The following is an 18,825-nucleotide window of genomic DNA, read 5'->3' on the forward strand; positions in this document are numbered from 1 at the left end:
CAAAAACAGGAAGGCAGATTACTATCTAAATGGCGTCAAGTTGGGAAAAGGGGAAGTACAACGGGATCTGGGGGTCAATGTACGTCTATGAAAGTAAGCATGCAGGTACAGCAGGCAGTGAAGAAAGCGAAAGGCATGTTGGCCTTTATAACAAGAGGAATCGAATATTGTAGCAAAGAGGTCCTTCTGCAGTTGTACAGAGCACTAGTGAGACCACACCTGGAGTATTGTGTGCAGTTTGATCTCCTAATTTGAGGATGGACATTCTTGCTATTGAGGGAGTGCAGCGTAGGCTTACAAGGTTAATTCCCAGGATGGCGGGACTGTCATATGCTGAGAGAATGGAGCAGCTGGGTTTGTACACTCTGGAGTTTAGAAGGATGAGAGGGAATCTAATTGAAACATATAAGATTGTTAAGGGCTTGGACACACTAGAGGCAGGAAACATGTTCCCGATGTTGGGGGAGTCCAGAACCAGGGGCCACAGTTTAAGAATTAGGAGTAAGCCATTTAGAATGGAGACGAGGAAACACTTTTTCTCACAGAGAGTGGTGAGACTGTGGAATTCTCTGCCTCAGAGGGCGGTGGAGGCAGGTTCTCTGGATGCTTTCATATAACAATTACAGCACGGAAACAGGCCATCTCGGCCCTACAAGTCCATGCCGAACAACTTTTTTCCCTTAGTCCCACCTGCCTGCACTCATACCATAACCCTCCATTCCCTTCTCATCCATATGCCTATCCAATTTATTTTTAAATGATACCAACGAACCTGCCGCCACCACTTCCACTGGAAGCTCATTCCACACCGCTACCACTCTCTGAGTAAAGAAGTTCCCCCTCATGTTACCCCTAAACTTCTGTCCCTTAATTCTGAAGTCATGTCCTCTTGTTTGAATCTTCCCTATTCTCAAAGGGAAAAGCTTGATCACATCAACTCTGTCTATCCCTCTCATCATTTTAAAGACCTCTATCAAGTCCCCCCTTAACCTTCTGCGCTCCAGAGAATAAAGACCTAACTTATTCAACCTATCTCTGTAACTTAGTTGTTGAAACCCAGGCAGCATTCTAGTAAATCTCCTCTGTACTCTCTCTATTTTGTTGACATCCTTCCTATAATTGGGCGACCAAAATTGTACACCATACTCCAGATTTGGTCTCACCAATGCCTTGTACAATTTTAACATTTAACATTACATCCCAGCTTCTATTTCAAGAGAGAGCTAGATAGGGCTCTTAAAAATAGCAGAGTCGGGATATGGGGAGAAGGCAGGAACGGGGTACTGATTGGGGATGATCAGCCATGATCACATTGAATGGCGGTGCCGGCTCGAATGGCCAAATGGCCTACTCCTGCACCTATTGTCTATTATCAATTTACTGTTGTGTGGTGTCTTTTTTAAATTGCTGTTTTTTTCTTTTTTTTCCTCCCACACATATATAATATGTGATTCTGTTCCATTCTGTTTTGTTGTTTTTTTGCACAATCCGCAAGCATTGCCACTTTTCATTTCACTGCACATCTTGTATGTGTATGTGACGAATAAACTAAAGTCGAACTTGAACTTGAACTTACTTTACAGACAATTCCATTTGCAGGCTGTGTCCGTCTCATATGCAGGACGGGCCCACCAGAGGCAGCAGCATGGTGGCATACAGGCAGGGGGAGTAGTCCTGGGAGTTCTGACTACAGACACCTGGCGTTGTAAACAGTGAATAAAGTAGATTATCTTGTCATGATCACATTGTTGTTTTGGAGGGGCTTGCTGTCTTTGGGATGACTGAACATTTGATATGTTAATGCAAAGACTACACTTCAGAGAGATATAATAATTATAAAAGTTTTTAGATTGTTACAGGAGCTGTAGAAATGAGCGTATTTTTATTGCAGCTGTTAGTGTGGTACAACGCTTGTTATTCTGATAGACAAACAGACATTTATTGTCATTTAAACATACAACGTTCAAACGAGATTACGTTCCTGCAGTCATAACAGCAAGAAAACCAAAACACACAATTGACAATTCCACACAAACATCCATCACAGTGAATCTCCTAACACCTCCGCACTGTGATGGAAGGCAAAAGTCTTATCGCTTCCCTGTTCTCTGTTCTTTATTCTTCTTCTCCCGCAGTCAAGCAGTCAAATTACTGCATCGAGCTGATCGAGGCTTTTGATGTTAGAGCCCCCGGAGGGCGATGGTAAGTCCCGCGGCCGTTTAAGCTGCGCCGGGCGATGTAAGGCCCTGCTCCAGGTCAATTTAAACCCCTTGATTTGGGCGGGAGAAGTTGCCATTGCGGGAGCTCCGAAAAGCGGTCTCCCACCAGGGACCCGCGAGCTCTCGATGTTACCGTCCACAGGGCCTGCAGCCGGAGTCTCCGGAGCTCCGAAGTCAGGTCGAAGGCCGCGCACCACCACAGCGCTCCGCGCTCCGAAGTCGGCCAGCTCCGCGATGGTGCGTCCGCAGGCTCTGCGACTGGAGCCCCAGGTCGATTCCGGTTGGAGGCCGCCGGCTCCACGATGTTAGGCCCCAACAACAACGGAGACTCAACAGCGAAACGGTCATGTCCCCCGTGCAGGGAAGAGATTAAAAGGTTTCCCCCAACCCCCCCACATATACACAGCTAAAAATAAAATAAAACTAAAACCAAAAAACATACACCTAACAGGGCAAAAAAAAAGAAAAGACAGACGGACCGCAGTGGCCGCTGCCGCAAGGCGCCGCCATCTAAAGTTTGTAAGTTCCTGCATTGTTTATTTTTGCACTGAATAAATGTTTTTTGTCCCCTTGGGCCCCTTAGCTCAAAGGTTTCAGGACCAGGCCTGCCACTTCTTTCCTCATAGATTGCATCACTGCAGGAGTATCAATTATTCCATTATTTAAACCAAGTTTTTCAGGTTAGGTTTTCTGGGAGACAGTAGATGACACTGGATTGCACTCCTGAGTAAATATTGCACTACACTGTACTTTTCAGTACAGATTTCCAAGAGAATGTAAAGTTATTTAGGATGTTATTTATGATATTTAGGATTCAAGATGATACCATGATCAGTCTAGTTAGGTTGAGGTGATCTTAGAGAAAACAATAAAACAGGCAAAAATAAACTGTCAAGAAAAGTGAAAAGCTAAAGTACACATCAGAATTTTACATTATGTTTCTAGCTGGGAAGGTGGTTCTATTATCAATGCAAACTATCAAAATAGAACGAGAACCATTCTGCTTGATTACAGTGCCCTCCATAATGTTTGGGACAATGACCCATCATTTATTTATTTGCCTCTATACTCCACAATTTGAGATTTGTAATAGAAAAAATCGCGTGGTTAAAGTGCACATTGTCAGATTTTAATAAAGGGCATTTTTACACATTTTGGTTTCACCATTTAGAAATTACAGCAGGGTTTATACATAGGTCCCCCCCCCCCCCATTTCAGGGCACCATAATGTTTGGGACACAGCAATGTCATGTAAATGAAAGTAGTCATGTTTAGTATTTTGTTGCATATTCTTTGCATGCAATGACTGCTTGAAGTCTGCGATTCATGGACATCACCAGTTGCTGGGTGTCTTCTCTGGTGATGCTCTACCAGGCTTGTATTGCAGCCATCTTTAGCTTATGCTTGCTTTGGGGGCTAGTCCCCTTCAGTTTTCTCTTCAGCATATAAAAGGCATGCTCAATTGGGTTCAGATCAGGTGATTGACTTGGCCACTAAAGAATTGACCATGTTTTAGCTTTGAAAAACCCCTTTGTTGCTTTTGCCGTATGTTTGGGATCATTGTCTTGTTGTAGAATGAACCGCCGGCCAATGAGTTTTGAGGCATTTGTTTCAACCTGAGCAGATAGAATGTGTCTATACGCTTCAGAATGCATTATGCTACTACCATCAGCGGTTGTATCATCAATGAAGATAAGTGAGCCAGTACCTTCAGCAGCCATACATGCCCAGGCCATACCCCCCACCACCTTGTTTCACAGATGAGGTGGTATGCTTTGGATCTTGGGCAGTTCCTTCTCTCCTCCATACTTTGCTCTTGACATCACTCTGATATAAGTTAATCTTTGTCTCATCTGTCCACAAGACCTTTTTCCAGAACTGTGGTTGCTCTTTTAAGTACTTCTTGGCAAACTGTAACCTGGCCATCCTTTTATTTGCGGCTAACCAGTGGTTTGCATCTTGCAATGTTGCCTCTGTATTTCTGTTCATGATGAAGTATTCTGCGGACAGTGGTCATTGGCAAATCCACACCTGACTCCTGAAGAGTGTTTCTGATCTGTCGGTCAGGTGTTTGGGGATTTTTCTTTATTGTAGAGAGAAATCTTCTGTCATCAGCTGTGGAGGTCTTCCTTGGCCTGCCAGTCCCTTTGCGATTAGTAAGCTCACCAGTGCTCTCTTTCTTCTTAATGATGTTCCAAACAGTTGATTTTGGTAAGCCTAAGGTTTGGCTGATGTCTCAAACAGTTTTATTCTTGTTTCTCAGTCTCATAATGGCTTTTTTGACTTTCATTGGCACAACTTTGATCCTCGTGTTGATAAACAGCAATAAAGGTTTCCAAAAGTGATGGAAAGACTGGAGGAAAGACTAGGTGCTGAGAGCTCTCTATACCTACATTAAGGAGGCATTTAAACACACCTGAGCCATTACAAATACCTGTGAAGTCATGTGTCCCAAACATTATGGTGCCCTGAAATGGAGGGACTATTTATAAACACTGCTGTAATTTCTACATGATGAAACCAAAATGTATAAAAATACACTTCAATAAATTCTGACAATGTGCACTTTAACCACATGTGATTTTTTTCTATTACAAATCTCAAATTGTGGAGAACAGAAGCAAATAAATAAATGATGGGTCTTTGTCCCAATATTATGGAGGACACTATGTGTCTGCACAAAACAATGCTGAGGGATTACTTTGATGATGGAATAGATTCAGAAAAGTGACCGTGCCAGCTTCCTGTGACAATTCCCAATAAGTATAGCCATTGATGACATACTCCAAGAGGATATATTCCAGCAGCTTTCCAAAAGTGTTTTTGGCAAGTAAGCTCATGTTTTGTTTGTTAATTATAAGAAGATAGTGAAGTAATTGTTGTCTCTTATTATTTTAATATTCACAGAAAACAATGGTCTTACTATTGTTGAAATTAAACATATGATATCTGACTATCACTTTCTACTAGTTCTAGACAAACCCTATTCAGCTAATGCAGGGAAAGTGAGTAAGGGGATATTATACCTATAACAACTCCTCTTATTAACTTAATTTATAAAGTCTAGAATATCATATGGCTTTTCAGGTAATTAAAAAAAAAAATCCAACTTGAAAGCTTCACAAAAATACGCTCTTTTTGTCATGCTCTTATTTTTTTTAATGGCAGTTGCTGTTAATTTAACTTTTCAGGATTCTTGGACTCTTGATTTGAAGTTGAAAATGCAGAAATTTCTTTCCGCGAGCTTGAAAATGCCCAGAGTCCCACGGCTGCTCTCGATATTTGTATCCTTCTATACGTCTTAATTTTCTTGGAAATGTTTAATTATTATAACTGAGATTTAGTTTTCAAATGCTGAAAGGAGGGGGAAGAAGAGGAGGAAGCTGATCATGTGTCCTGGAATGACAAAAAAACAACTAACTGCTGAAAATACCCGGGGAGCATTTGCAGACAGAAACAGTTGAAGCTTCAGGTTGGTGAGGATAATGGATATGTAGCCTTTCTTTCTCAGATAAGAAAAATGAGTCAATAGATGGATGTTAATAAACTGAATTTCTCAATGAGATGACTGAACTTGATTCTTGGTTATTGATCAGTCATGGCCACCTAACTTGGACAAAGCAAGTGAGCTGGATATGACAGAATGTCTTGTATATATTGTAAATAAGGGAGAGGGATGCAGAGAAAAACAGAATGCCTGCAATACAATAGAGATCAAGAGAGAGTGAATGACAGAAGTAATGGATTCCCGGATCTAGAATCAATCTAATCAACATTTGTTGCACTCTCCTTATTCCAATTAAATATCTTTCTTGGATAGGGAGTCTAGAGTACACAGTATTGCAGATAGACCCATATTCTTCCAACTAAACTGAATAAACTAAAATGAAATAGGCCAACAAACAATATGCCTTTGAAATACATGCAGGTTGATTTTGTATCCAAGTATGCCCAAGTCCTTCTGAACACTGACCTTGATTTCCATCTGCCATGTTGACAATCATCACTCGGCTTGCCTTTGTCCCTACCAAGCTTTTGATGTTACAAATTCACGGAGTAGTAGCAGGAAATCGAGGTTTGGATTTGTTTTTACAAATTCAATAAAATTTAAACCTGAGTTCAACTTAAAAGCAGTGGTCCTTAACCCATATTTCAAAGAAAGAAAATGGACAGGAATACAAAGGTAAGGGCATTCAATTTAATTTTTAGCTTTTGAGATTGCTATTTGTTTCTTTTATCACGGACAGTAAACTTCTAGTTGGTCAAAGCATTGTGGAGAACTTTTAATCTTCCTTAAAATGAAAAGTTTGGCAATTTATTACAATTTTCAAAGTATTGTTAATACCTGAATGTTCACTTCAATATTTTATTTGTGAATAATGATTGAATTATTGGATTACTGTCTTTGAAAGTGCAGCTATATATACAGGAGTGCAGGTGCATGGTTCCTTGAAGGTGGAGTTGCAGGTAGATAGGGTGGTGCAAAAGACGTTTGGCACATTGGCCTTCATCAGTCAAGAGTATTGAGGATAGAAGTTGGGTTTAATTCTGTTTGGCTGTAATGACAAAGGTTAAAATAGAACCACATAAAATAGTGTAAGACAATATACCGTTTTTCTTTATTCTCTTACCACATAAAAGAAAAGCATTTGGCCCATCTATCAAAACAATCCCAGCAATCCCAATCACCACTTTGCTGTTACTGGTTTTCTGATTTCACACGACCATCAGTTCCACCCAGATTCTCCTACTACCCATCTCACTTGATGTAATTTAGAGTACAATTAATCTAACAACAAACACACCTGGATGCAAGAGGAAACTGAATTCCAGGAGTCAATGTTGCAGTAAGGGGAAGAAGACTAAATAGCAGGAAAAAACGTTTAGTAAAAGGTTGTCTGTTCTAAGCGTCATCCTGGCATGAGACTAAACGCAGACAAAGGAAATGATACAAGAATGTTCTCAAAACCTCTGAGGGAAAATTCAATGTCCCCTCTGATTCAAAGGAATCCCTGACACATGACCACTCAAAATGAAGAAGGAGCAACTGGATGGCATTCCATTTCACCGATTTTACATCTGATAAATGAACAAATTATAAATTCTTCATCATTTGAACATGGGACAGTTTTATTTTAGAAATTCGTTGCATGTGAAACAATAATTTCATTTAAAACAGAAATAAATTAAGACAATTGCATGGGCATTTGTTAACATTGTATTGGCAGAACTGGTGCATCAACTACAGCAACGGTTAACAGAGACTGAGCAAAAAGCAGCAACATACATGAGGAGATACAGCAAGATACAAGAGGATTACCATAACCTGATTGGAGTCACTGCAGAACTGGTGGATTCCTTAGAAGCTACAGTAAATGGGAAAATGGTGAGATGTGTACCAACTAATCCATTTTTGGTGTAAATTTATATTTAATAATTTGTATATTGGTGTTGAACACCAATTTCTTAAAAATAATCTCTGATGTATTGGTTTAGTATGATCTTGCACAAAATAGAATGACAGTAAGCCCTCACAATAAGGGTGGGGAGGGGGGGGTCGTGTCTGTTATTGCCGATTGTCCCGTATAACTGAGTGAGGGGGATAAAGGTTTACCCAAGGCTGGGAGGGAAGAAACATAACATGTGGGGGAGGGGGGGGGGGGGGGGTTCAACAAGCATGAATTTACAGGCCTGGGAGCTACAGAGCCCCCGGCCCCACACGCGGTGAGCCAGGGACTGGCCCGTTACTCACGCCACCTTCATGCTGATCACTCTCTCCCCTCCCACAATCATTGGGTAACAGGCAGACGCAGTGCAATGGGAGGCGAGATCTATTATATAGAGGTTGGTTATTGCGGGGGTTTACTGTATTCGCTGACTGATTATTTTCACTATATTTAATTTTAATGTAAATGGTTCATACAATATTTATTTTCATTTCATCCGTATTTTCACGTTTTAGTTGATACAGCAAGGAAATCACGGTGATCAAATATAATCATGGCTGATCATCCCTCCTAACATATAGTGTAGCAATGTTACGAAATTTTGAGATTTTATAAATCAAGTCTGCAATTTATCCCACCAGATAAAGCATAAAAATAGGTTTAATTTGATACCTAATTCACTTTCAAATCTTCAGTATTTAAAAGGTTATGGCCATTTTCATGCTCGGAATTTAGCATCTTGTTCCCTATTACTTTTCCAAAAGCTGTGATAGAGGACAGTCAAAAGCCCATAACTTTCTTAAAATTAAGAGAACTGAATGAAACCCACGAGGACCGGCCAGGCCTCGACTCGGGTTTCTACGTGGCGATCCAGGAGGCATCGAGACCGCAGCGCCTCGATAAGTATTCAGACCCCTTCACTTTTTCCTCATTTTGTTACGTTACAGCCTTATTTTTAAATGGATTAAATTCATTTTTTTAATCATCACTACACACAATACCCCAGAATGAAGAAGCGAAAACAGGTGTTTAGAAACTTTTGCAAAGTAATTAAAAAGAAATAACTGGAATATCACATTAACATAAGTATTCAGACCCTTTGCTATGACACTCAAAATTAAGCAAAATTGTCCGTAGACCTCCGAGACAGGATTGTGTTGAGACACAGATCTGGGGAAGGGTATAAAACAATTTCTGTAGCATTGCAGGTCCCGAAGAGCACAGTGGCCTCCGTCATTCTTAAATGGAAGAACTTTGGAACCACCAGGACTCTTCGTAGAGCTGGCCACCCGGACAAACTGAGCAATCGGGAGAGAAGGGCCTTGGTCAGGGAGGTGAACAAGAACCTGATAGTCACTCTGACAGAACTGCAGAGTTTCTCTGGAGATGGGAGAACCTTCCAGAAGAACAACTATATCTGCAGCACTCTACCAATCAGGCCTTTATGGTAGAGTTGTATTATACTCCTCAGTAAAAGGCACATGAAAGCCCGCTTGGAGGTTGCCAAAAGGCATGAGAAACAAGATTGTCTGGTCTGATGAAACCAAGATGCTTGAATGCCAAGCGTCACATCTGGAGGAAACCAGGCATCGCTCATCACCTGGCCAATACCATACCTACGGTGAAGCATCGTGGTGGCAGCATCATGCTGTGAAGATGTTTTTCAGCGGCAAGAACTGGGAGACTAGTCAGGATCGAGGGAAAGATGAACGGAGCAAAGTACAGAGAGCTCCTTGATGAAAACCTGCACCTTCCAACAGAACAACGACCCAAAGCACACAGCCAAGACAACGCAGGAGTGGCTTCGTGACAAGTCTGTGAATGTCCTTGAGTGGCCCAGCCAGAGCCCAGACTTGAACCTGATCGAACATCTCTGGAGGGATCTGAAAATAACTGTGCATCGACGCTCCCCATCAAACCTAACAGAGCTTGAGAGGATCTGCAGAGATGAATGGGAGAAATTACCCAAAAAACTTGAGGCTGTAATCGCTGCCAAAGGTGCTTCAACAAAGTACTGAGTAAAGGGTCTGAATACTTATCTAAATGTGATATTTCAGTTATTTATTTTAAATTACTTTTTGAAAATTTCTAAACCCCTGTTTTCGCTTTTACATTAATGGGGTATTGTGTGTAGATTGGTGGTATAAAAAAAAAGAATTTAATCCATTTTAGAATAAAGCTGCAACGTAACAAAATGTGGAAAAAGTGAAGGGGTCTGAATACTTTCTGAATGTACTGTATTCCCACTCTCTAGGCAATAGACAATAGATGCCGGAGTAGGCCATTCGGCCCTTCGAGGCATTGCCCTTTTACACTTTGCATCGATGAACATATCTCCTTCAGAAACACATTTGATGACTTGGCCTCCATGTTGTATGGTTGAGAATCCCACTGGTCCATCTTCCTCCGAATGAAGGAATTTCTCTTTACCTCAGTCATAAATGTCTTAACCCTTTTGATGCCAAGTTCTAACACTTGGCAAAAATTCTGAACGTTATGGTTGGATCCTCATTCTTCTAAATTCTAGTGAATTCATATCTTGTCAAGCCAATTTCTCCTCATACAACAGTCCTGCTACACCACATATCAGTTTGGTAAACCACACAGCACTCCCTCAATGGCAAATCTCTGCTTTCTTGGGTGAAACAAAAACTGCATACAATGCTTCTGATGTGGTCTTTATTATTGTGGGAAAATATCTTGTCTCAGTGGTCGATACCTCTTGCAATGAAGGCCAACTAATCATTAGTCTTCTTAATTGCAAGCTGCATCTGCATATTTACTTTCACTTCCCAGTGAAGCACCCTCTGGTCCACATAAAATGTGCAAAAAAGGTAAAAGCAGTGAGCAAAACAGGTGATTATCAGATTTATGTATGCCAATGATTTTTTACTTACTGTTTATAGGTCACCCCAGAGTACCTTCAAAGTGTTTGTGTTCGATTGTTTAGCAAACAAATGAGACAAAGCATGGCCCAAAGCATTGACTTCACAAGGCCAGGAACTGTGAGTACATTGCATTTGTTTATTAATCTTGACTTGAATCTGAAATTTGCATTAATTTTGAGCAATTAAATGTAAATGTAATTGTTTTGAAATTCTGGGTTAATTTATTTTTTCATTGTGAGTATTTAATATTGCTACATTAATATTGTACTGACAAGAGCAGGTAGATAGATAGAGTGGTCAAAACAGGTATGTGTAAGAAGGAACTGCAGATGTTGGTTTAAACCGAAGATAGACACAAAAAGCTGGAGTACCTCAGCTTTAGAGTATTGTGTTCAGTTCCAGGCACCATGTTACAGTAAAGATGTCGAGCTGGAAAGGGTGCAGAGAAGATTTCTATGCTGTATGACTCTAAGACTCCAAAGGAGCAGTCAGAGGCTGAATATCCCTGCAGTGAGTGCTTTGCATTCCTGACACTACAAGACTGAAGTAAGAGGCATGAAGAAAGATTTGCCAATCAAAAGCTTTAGACAATTCAAGGTCAAATTCACCTTACTTGACACCCATCAACTATCCTAATTATTCATTCCTTCCACCATCAGCGCACAGTGGCTGCAGTGTCTATACCAACTACAAAATGCATTGTAGTTCCTTGCCTGGACTGTTCCACCAGCATGTCCAAAACTCAAACATCAACAAACCAGTATAAATGTTTCTGACTCATGCAGTTTCCCCTCTTTTCTGAACTTATATGGCCATTCCTTCATCATTGCTGGAACCAAACTAGGGAATTATCTGCCCAGTAACATTGTAGTAATGTCATCATTGGCAACTGCAAAAGTTCAAGAAGGTGGCTCACCACCATCTTTTTAAAGGTAATAAATGCTTGCCTTGCCAGCCATGCACTCATCCCAAAACATAAATAAACAATGGAAACCAACCAGTGTTTTATTGCAAATTATCAGATATATTGGGTAATTTGAAAACACCTCTGGATTGTATGTTGATGAAAAAAGAGTTTGCGTTTATATAATTTTTATGACTTTGGGACACCTTAAAGCAATTGCGTCAGTGGGCTGGTATAATAGTTAGTGTTACTGTTTTACAGCTTCAGCAACCTTAATGTGACCCTGACCTTGAGTTCTGTCTAAGTGGGGTTTGCATTTTCTCTCCGTGACCTCACTTTTCCCAACAGAAACTCTGGTTGCTCCTACATCTCAAAGATGTGCTGGTAGGTTGATTAGCTATTATAAATTACCCCTTGTGTAGGTAAATGGCAATTTAATCAAACATAATGGGCAGGTCATAGTGGTAACAGGCCCTTCGGCCCAACTTGCCCATAACGGCCAACATGTCCCAGCTACACTAGTCCCACCTGCCTGCTTTTGATCCATATCCCTCCAAACTGTCCTATCCATGTACCTGTCTAACTGTTTCGTAAACGTGGGGATAGTCCCAGCCTCAACTACCTCCTCTGGCAGCTTGTTCAATACACCCACCACCCTCTGTGTGAAAAAGTTACCCCTCTGATTCCTATTAATTCTTTTCCCCTTCACCTTAAACCTATGTCCTCTAGTCCTCGATTCAGCTACTCTGGGCAAGAGACTCTGCATCCACCCGATCTATTCCTCTCATGATTTTATATACCTCTATAAGATCACCCGTCAACCTCCTGCGCTCCAAGGAATAGAGTCCCAGCCTACTCACCTCTCCCTATAGCTCACACCCTCTAGTTCTGACAATATCCTCGTACATCTTCTCTGTATCCTTTCCAGCTTAACAACATATTTCCTATAAAGAATAAAAGGTGAGAAATAATAAATTGCTAGGCAGCAAGGGAATAAGGAGGGATGGGACTGACTCTGCTAGGGAGCAGGCAAAGACAAATTATGATTTCCATTGTCTTAATATTTAAGGAAGTATCTTTCATGCATATTTAACAATCAGTAAAGTAGCTTAGAAGTTATAATTGTTGAATTTCTGGGCAATATTGCAGCTCATTTCCATCACTAAGGTCCCACAAAATCATGAATTGGAATTTTTCCCTTTTATCCTGTATCCATACATGTGGGCGGCTTGATTGTAATCAGATATAGACTTTCTGCTGACTGAGAGTACCCAACAAAAACGCTTTTCACTGTACCTCGATACACATGATACTAAACTAAACTTTTAATGAGAAATCCAAGGTTGCTTTTCAATTAGTGTCCTGAAATATTTTATCTTTATCTGAGTGTGTATATACTCAGATCCTTGGAGTATAATTGCACAGTGGATTGGGGTAGAAGTAAGTCTTTGGTTGCTGGCACTAATGAGTCCAATAGGATCAGCAGGCTGTTGTACTCCCCTCATGTTAAGTTCTACAGTTTTTAATGGAATTCACACATCAAAATGAAGTTATTATAGATAGTCAAAAAAAGACACACAGTACTGCAGTAACTCAGCGGGTTAGGCCGCATCTCTGGAGAACATAGAAAATAGATGCTGGAGTAGGCCATTCGGTCCTTCGAGCCAGCACCGCCATTCAATATGATCATGGCTGATCATTCAAAATCAGTACCCCGTTCCTGCTTTCTCCCCATATCCCTTGATTCCGTTAGCCGTAAGAGCTATATCTAACTCTCTCTTGAATACGTTCAGTGAATTGGCCTCCACTGCCTTCTGTGGCAGAGAATTCCACAGATTCATAACTCTCTGGGTGAAATAGATTTTTCCGAATCTCAGTCCGAAATAGCCTACCCCTTATTCTTAAACTCTGACCCCTGGTTCTGGATTCCCCCAACATCGGGAACATTTTTCCTGCATCGAGCCTGTCCAATCCCTTAAGAATGTTATATGTTTCTATAAGATTCCCTCTCATCTTTCTAAATTCCAGTGCATATAAGCTCAGCCGATCCATTCTTTCATCAAATGTCAGTCCCGCCATCCCGGGAATTAACCTGGTGAACCTACGCTGTACTCCCTCAATACCAATAATGTCCTTCCTCAAATTAGGAGACCAAAACTGCACACAATACTCCAGGTGTGGTATAACCAGGGCCCTGTACAATTGCAATAGGACCTGCTCGCTCCTATACTCAAATCCTCTTGCCATGAAGGCCAACAAACCATTTGCATATGAATACGAATACGTGCTGTTTCGGGTCGTGATCTTTCTAGCAGTCTGAAGTGGGGTATCAATCAGAGCGACTTCGTAGCCCAAATTCATAGCTCACTAAAGGTGGCAGCATAAGTAGATAGGGTTGGAAAGAAAGCGCATGTTATGCTTGCCTTCATTGCTCAGGGAATTGAATATAAGAACCAGGAAGTCACAATGCAGTTCTGTAGGACTTTGGTTAGGCCGCATTTGGAGTATTGTGTGCAGTTCTGGTCGCCCCGGTACGGGAAAGGTGTGTAGGCTCTGGAGACAGTGCAGAGGAGGTTTATAGACAATAGACAATAGGTGCAGGAGCAGGCCATTTGGCCCTTCGTGACACCTCCGATCTACTCTTCTCCCTCTCCAATTGTAGATTAAACCTGACCATGCTATGGTCACTGCCTCCTAATGGCTCATTAACCTCGAGGTCCTTTATCAAATCCGGTTCATTACATATCACTAAATCCAGAATTGCCTTCTCCCTGGTAGGCTCCAATACAAGCTGTTCAAAGAATCCATCACGAAGGCACTCTACAAAGTCCCTTTCTTGGGGTCTAGTACCAACCTGATTTTCCCAGTCTACCTGCATGTTGAAATCTCCCATAACAACCACAGCACTACTTTTACTACATGCCAATTTTAACTCCCGATTCAACTTGCGCCCTATGTCCAGGCTCTGTTTGGGGGCCTGTAGATTAGTCCCATTAGGGTCTTTTTACCCTTACAATTCCTTAGTTCTATCCATACTGACTCCACATCTCCTGTTTCAATGTCACCCCTTGCAAGGGACTGAATTTCATTCCTCACCAACAGGGCAACCCCACCCCCTCTGCCCACCTGTCTGTCTTTTCGATAGGAGGTATACCCTTGAATATTCAGTTCCCAGCCCTGGCCCTCTTGCAGCCATGTCTCAGCAATTCCCACAACATCATACTTGCCAGTTTCTAACTGAGCCTCAAGCTCGTCCACTTTATTCCTTATACTTCGCGCATTCATATACAGCACTTTGACCTCTGTATTCACATCCCCCCTCGCATTTGGCCCTGACCTTACTCTGTTGTCCATTCTCAAGCTTTCCTTCCCATTAATTCGAGAATCTTTTGTAATTTTTTCCTGTAGCCACTTCCCCTTAAACTCCATCTTTATACTCTCAATTTGTCAATCCCTCCACCCCACTATTTAGTTTAAACCCACACGTGTAGCCCTAGCAAACCTGTCTGCCAGAATGTCGGTCCCCCTCCAGTTAAGGTGTAACCCGTCCCTTTTGTACAGGTCACCCCTACCCCAGAAGAGATCCCAGTGGTCTATAAATCTAAATCCTTGCTCCCTGCACCAGCCCCTCAGCCACACAATCAGACCCCCTCTCTACTATATTACTAGAATGCTGACTGGATTAAAGGGTTTCAGCTACAAGAATATGTAGGATAAACTTGGATTATTTTCTCTAGAGCAGTGGAGATTGTGGGAATACTTGATAGATGTACAGTGCCCTCCATAATGTTTGGGACAAAGACCCATCATTTATTTATTTGCCTCTACTACACAATTTGAGATTTGTAATAGAAAAAAATCACATGTGGTTAAAGTGCACATTGTCAGATTTTAATAATAACTAGTGGGTGAATGGGTGGGTGAGTGAGTGTGTGTGTGGGCGGGTGGGTGAGTGAGTGGGTGGGTGAGTGGGTGAGTGAGTGGGTGGGTGGGTGAGTGAGTGGGTGACTGAGTGGGTGGGTGGGTGAGTGTGTGTGTGGGTGAGTGGGTGAATGGGTGGGTGGGTGAATGGGTGGGTGGGTGAGTGAACGAGTGGGTGAGTGAACGAATGGGTGAGTGAACGAGTGGGTGAGAGTGGGTGAGTGAGTGAGTGAGTGGGTGGGTGGATGGGTGGGTGGGTGGGTGAATGGGTGGGTGAGTGAGTGGGTGAGTGGGTGGGTGGGTGAATGGGTGGGTGAGTGAGTGGGTGGGTGGGTGAGTGGGTGGGTGGGTGAATGGGTGGGTGAGTGAGTGAGTGGGTGGATGGGTGTGTGTGTGAGTGGGTGAGTGAGCGAGTGGGTGAGTGAGTGTGTGAAGGCCCAGAGCTGCTGGAGAGTCAGGGTGAGTTGGTGCCGTGCTGGCACCTCTAAAAATATATGATTAACGGCTTTTTCTTTACTCGCTTGATAATTATATTTCATGAGTGCAACCATGCAATATTTTGTCATATTATTAAATTAAGTATTATATGTTTCATTGCACTAGTTATACGTAGGGATGTAATGATAGGCTATAATCTTGTTTGACCCTCTTGGGAGACTAACTTGCCCCCCCCCCCCCCCCCCCCCCAAGCAAAGCCTGAAATTATGCCCCTGTTTGACAGCTCTGGCACCTAACAAATTAGCACTGCAACACTGGTTTTGTCTGGTATTCATTTATGAACGTGATGAGCTGCCAGGAACTGCCAGCTGACAAACCACGTTTTTCCGCCCAAACCTTCCAGAACAGTTAGCATGAGAACCACTCACAGACTCCCCATGTATCATACAATAATGAGGAGTAAAATCTAAGCTTCAAGCTCATGTAGGTGGTTTCAATAATAGGCGGTGTGGCTTCAACTGTTTATTGTGTACTGGGTCCGTTTGGTGACCATTTTTTGTATCATGGTGAAATCCTTATGTAATGTACAACAAAACATAATTTTGAATTGGACTAAATATTCTTAGTTCAGCACTGCCATTTAAATTCCAGCCCTTGCTTTCAGATTCACTACTTGCTTGACACTATAATCTCTGAATGTAATTACTGCATCGTTCACACCATGCCTTCAACATCCAAAGCCATAAGGTCTAGAATTCCTTCTCAAAACCTCTCTTCCTCTCTGCACCTTTTTTATTAAAGATGTTAATTAAATTCATGTTTTGATCAAATGTTTGACCATTTATTTCAAAACCTAGTATAGCATGGTGTCAGATTTTAATTGAAAATGCTTCAACAAAGTACCTTGCTACTTAAGGTTGCTGTATTCATTTTATTGTTCAATAAAGCAATCATTTGTCGTCAAATGTTGCCTGGTTTTGAATTGTTTTATCTCTATTTGCGGTTTTAAAAATTGTGTTTTCTCTCTTTGAGACGTTTGAATTATAGAACTATTGAACTATTTTGTTTATTATTGAAAACTTAGTATCAAATCTTCTATTATGTCAGCAGATATTAATAGAATAGAATAGAATAGAATAGAATGCATTTTATTGTCATTCAAACAGCTTGGTCTGAATGAAATTGCATTTTCTACAGTCTTAACAATTACAAAAAAAAACAAGACCCACACTTAACACACTTTACACAGACATCCATCACAGTGAATCTCCAACACCTCCTAACTGTGATGGAAGGCAAATGTCTTATCTCTTCCCTTGTTCTTCTCCTGCGGTCCAGCAGTCCAACTGCAATATCGAGGCGAAGTGGGGCTCCCTATGTTAAAGCCCCCGGCGGGCGATGGTAAGTCCCGCGGCCGTTAGGCCGCGCGGGGCGATGTTAGGCCCCGCTCCGAGTCCTTTAAACCCCACGATTCCAGCGGGAGAAGTTGCCATTGTGGGAGCTCCAAAAAGCAGTCTCCCACCAGAGACCTGCGAGCTCCCAAAGTTCCTGTCCACTGGGCCTGCGGCTGGAGCCTCCGAAGTCGGGTCGCAGCAGCGCGCCACCACAGCTCCTCCCGCTCCGAAGTCGGCCAGCTCCGCGATGGCAGATCCACAGGCTCCGCGACTGGAGTCCTCAGGTTATTTCCGGCAGGAGGCCGCCACCGGCTCCACGATGTTAGGTCTAACGACATCGGGGACCCGACAGGGGAAAAAGTCGGGTCCCTGAACAGGGAAGAGATTTTAAACGGTCCCTCCCCCCTCCCCCCAACCCCCAGCTAAATAAATAATAAAACTAAAATCAAACATACATTTAACGAGACAAAAATATAAAAAAGACAGACGGACTGCAGTCGAGCCGCTGCCGTTAGGTGCCGCCATTACCATTTACATTTGTGCTATTTGACGTTTAATTTGAGGACATTTTATGAATGAATTTTACTTTCAACAATATAGTTGAATACTTATAGTTGAATAATTTTACTTTCAACAATATAGTGTGTCAGGCCACTTTCCATAGAGAGTGTCCTGACACATGGCATCCTGGTATGGCATGGCAACAGTTCTGCGGCTGACAAGAAGGCTCTGCAGAGAGTCATCAATACAGCCCAGAAGATCACCAACACACACCTGCCTGCCCTGGAAGAGATCTATAGCTCTTCTTGACTACGGAAGGCATCACGCATCCTAAAGGACTCATCTCATCCAAGCACATCACTTGTTTGCCCTTCTGCCCTCAGGAAAGTGTTACAGGTCCATCAAATTACACACCACAAGATTAACACAGTTTCTACACCAAGGCTATCACCACTCTGAACTCTGCACTGAACACACACACCCCATAGTCAATATTTTGTACTGTTACAACACTATACTGTGAAATATTGCATTCTGACGACGTTTTTCTTGCCGTTTTTGTTGTTTCCATTGTCGTTATTATTTATCTGATACGTTGGAGCTCCGCTCGGGCAGTGCGCCTGAAATTTATAATGACAATAAAGTGTATTATTATTATTATTATTATTATTATTATTATTATTATTATTATTATTATTATTATTAGTGCATTTAGATCCCTTTTGCCTCCAACATTTTCATTTAAGTTTTCACTTGAATGATATATTTCTGTTGTTAGTGGAGGCAAAAGAGTTCAATCTACATGTTTTATTTGCTTTAAATATATACATTTTTTATAGGATCTGGAAATTTTCTTTGCAATTTTTTTAACCTATGTGAATGTTTCTCTATTTTGTTGTCTGATTATCGTTCCAAAAAAAAAAAGGATGTTTACATTAAGAGCCCTTATAACAGTGAAGGATCTGTGAGTTTCTAAATTTCTTTCTAAACTTCTGAATGTTTGTTCCTCTCCTACCTTTCTGCTGTCTGTCAATTATGAATTTTCCAAGTCATGTACACAGCATATTATAAATTTAAATTAGAAATAATTAGGTAACTATCTTCCAGGCGTAT

At 41.7% G+C, this 18,825-nt stretch overlaps 1 protein-coding gene across 12 annotated transcripts in view; it reads left to right on the forward strand.

Annotated features, from left to right (window-relative positions):
- Positions 1 to 18,825, forward strand: part of armc9 (armadillo repeat containing 9) — a 90,837-nt gene that overhangs the window by 25,772 nt on the left and 46,240 nt on the right. For 9 of the 12 annotated variants that reach the window (XM_033031345.1, XM_033031352.1, XM_033031354.1 and 6 more), the window contains 5 exons: positions 5,411 to 5,503; positions 6,378 to 6,402; positions 7,448 to 7,605; positions 10,573 to 10,671; positions 18,638 to 18,676. In XM_033031345.1, the coding sequence (XP_032887236.1) occupies positions 5,411 to 5,503; positions 6,378 to 6,402; positions 7,448 to 7,605; positions 10,573 to 10,671; positions 18,638 to 18,676 (414 nt within the window). The remainder of the gene's footprint in view (positions 1 to 5,410; positions 5,504 to 6,377; positions 6,403 to 7,447; positions 7,606 to 10,572; positions 10,672 to 18,637; positions 18,677 to 18,825) is intronic. The other 3 variants (XM_033031353.1, XM_033031350.1, XM_033031351.1) reach the window with 1 other exon arrangement.

Source organism: Amblyraja radiata, chromosome 13 (assembly GCF_010909765.2).
Source record: "Amblyraja radiata isolate CabotCenter1 chromosome 13, sAmbRad1.1.pri, whole genome shotgun sequence".
NCBI classification, from domain to species: domain Eukaryota; kingdom Metazoa; phylum Chordata; class Chondrichthyes; order Rajiformes; family Rajidae; genus Amblyraja; species Amblyraja radiata.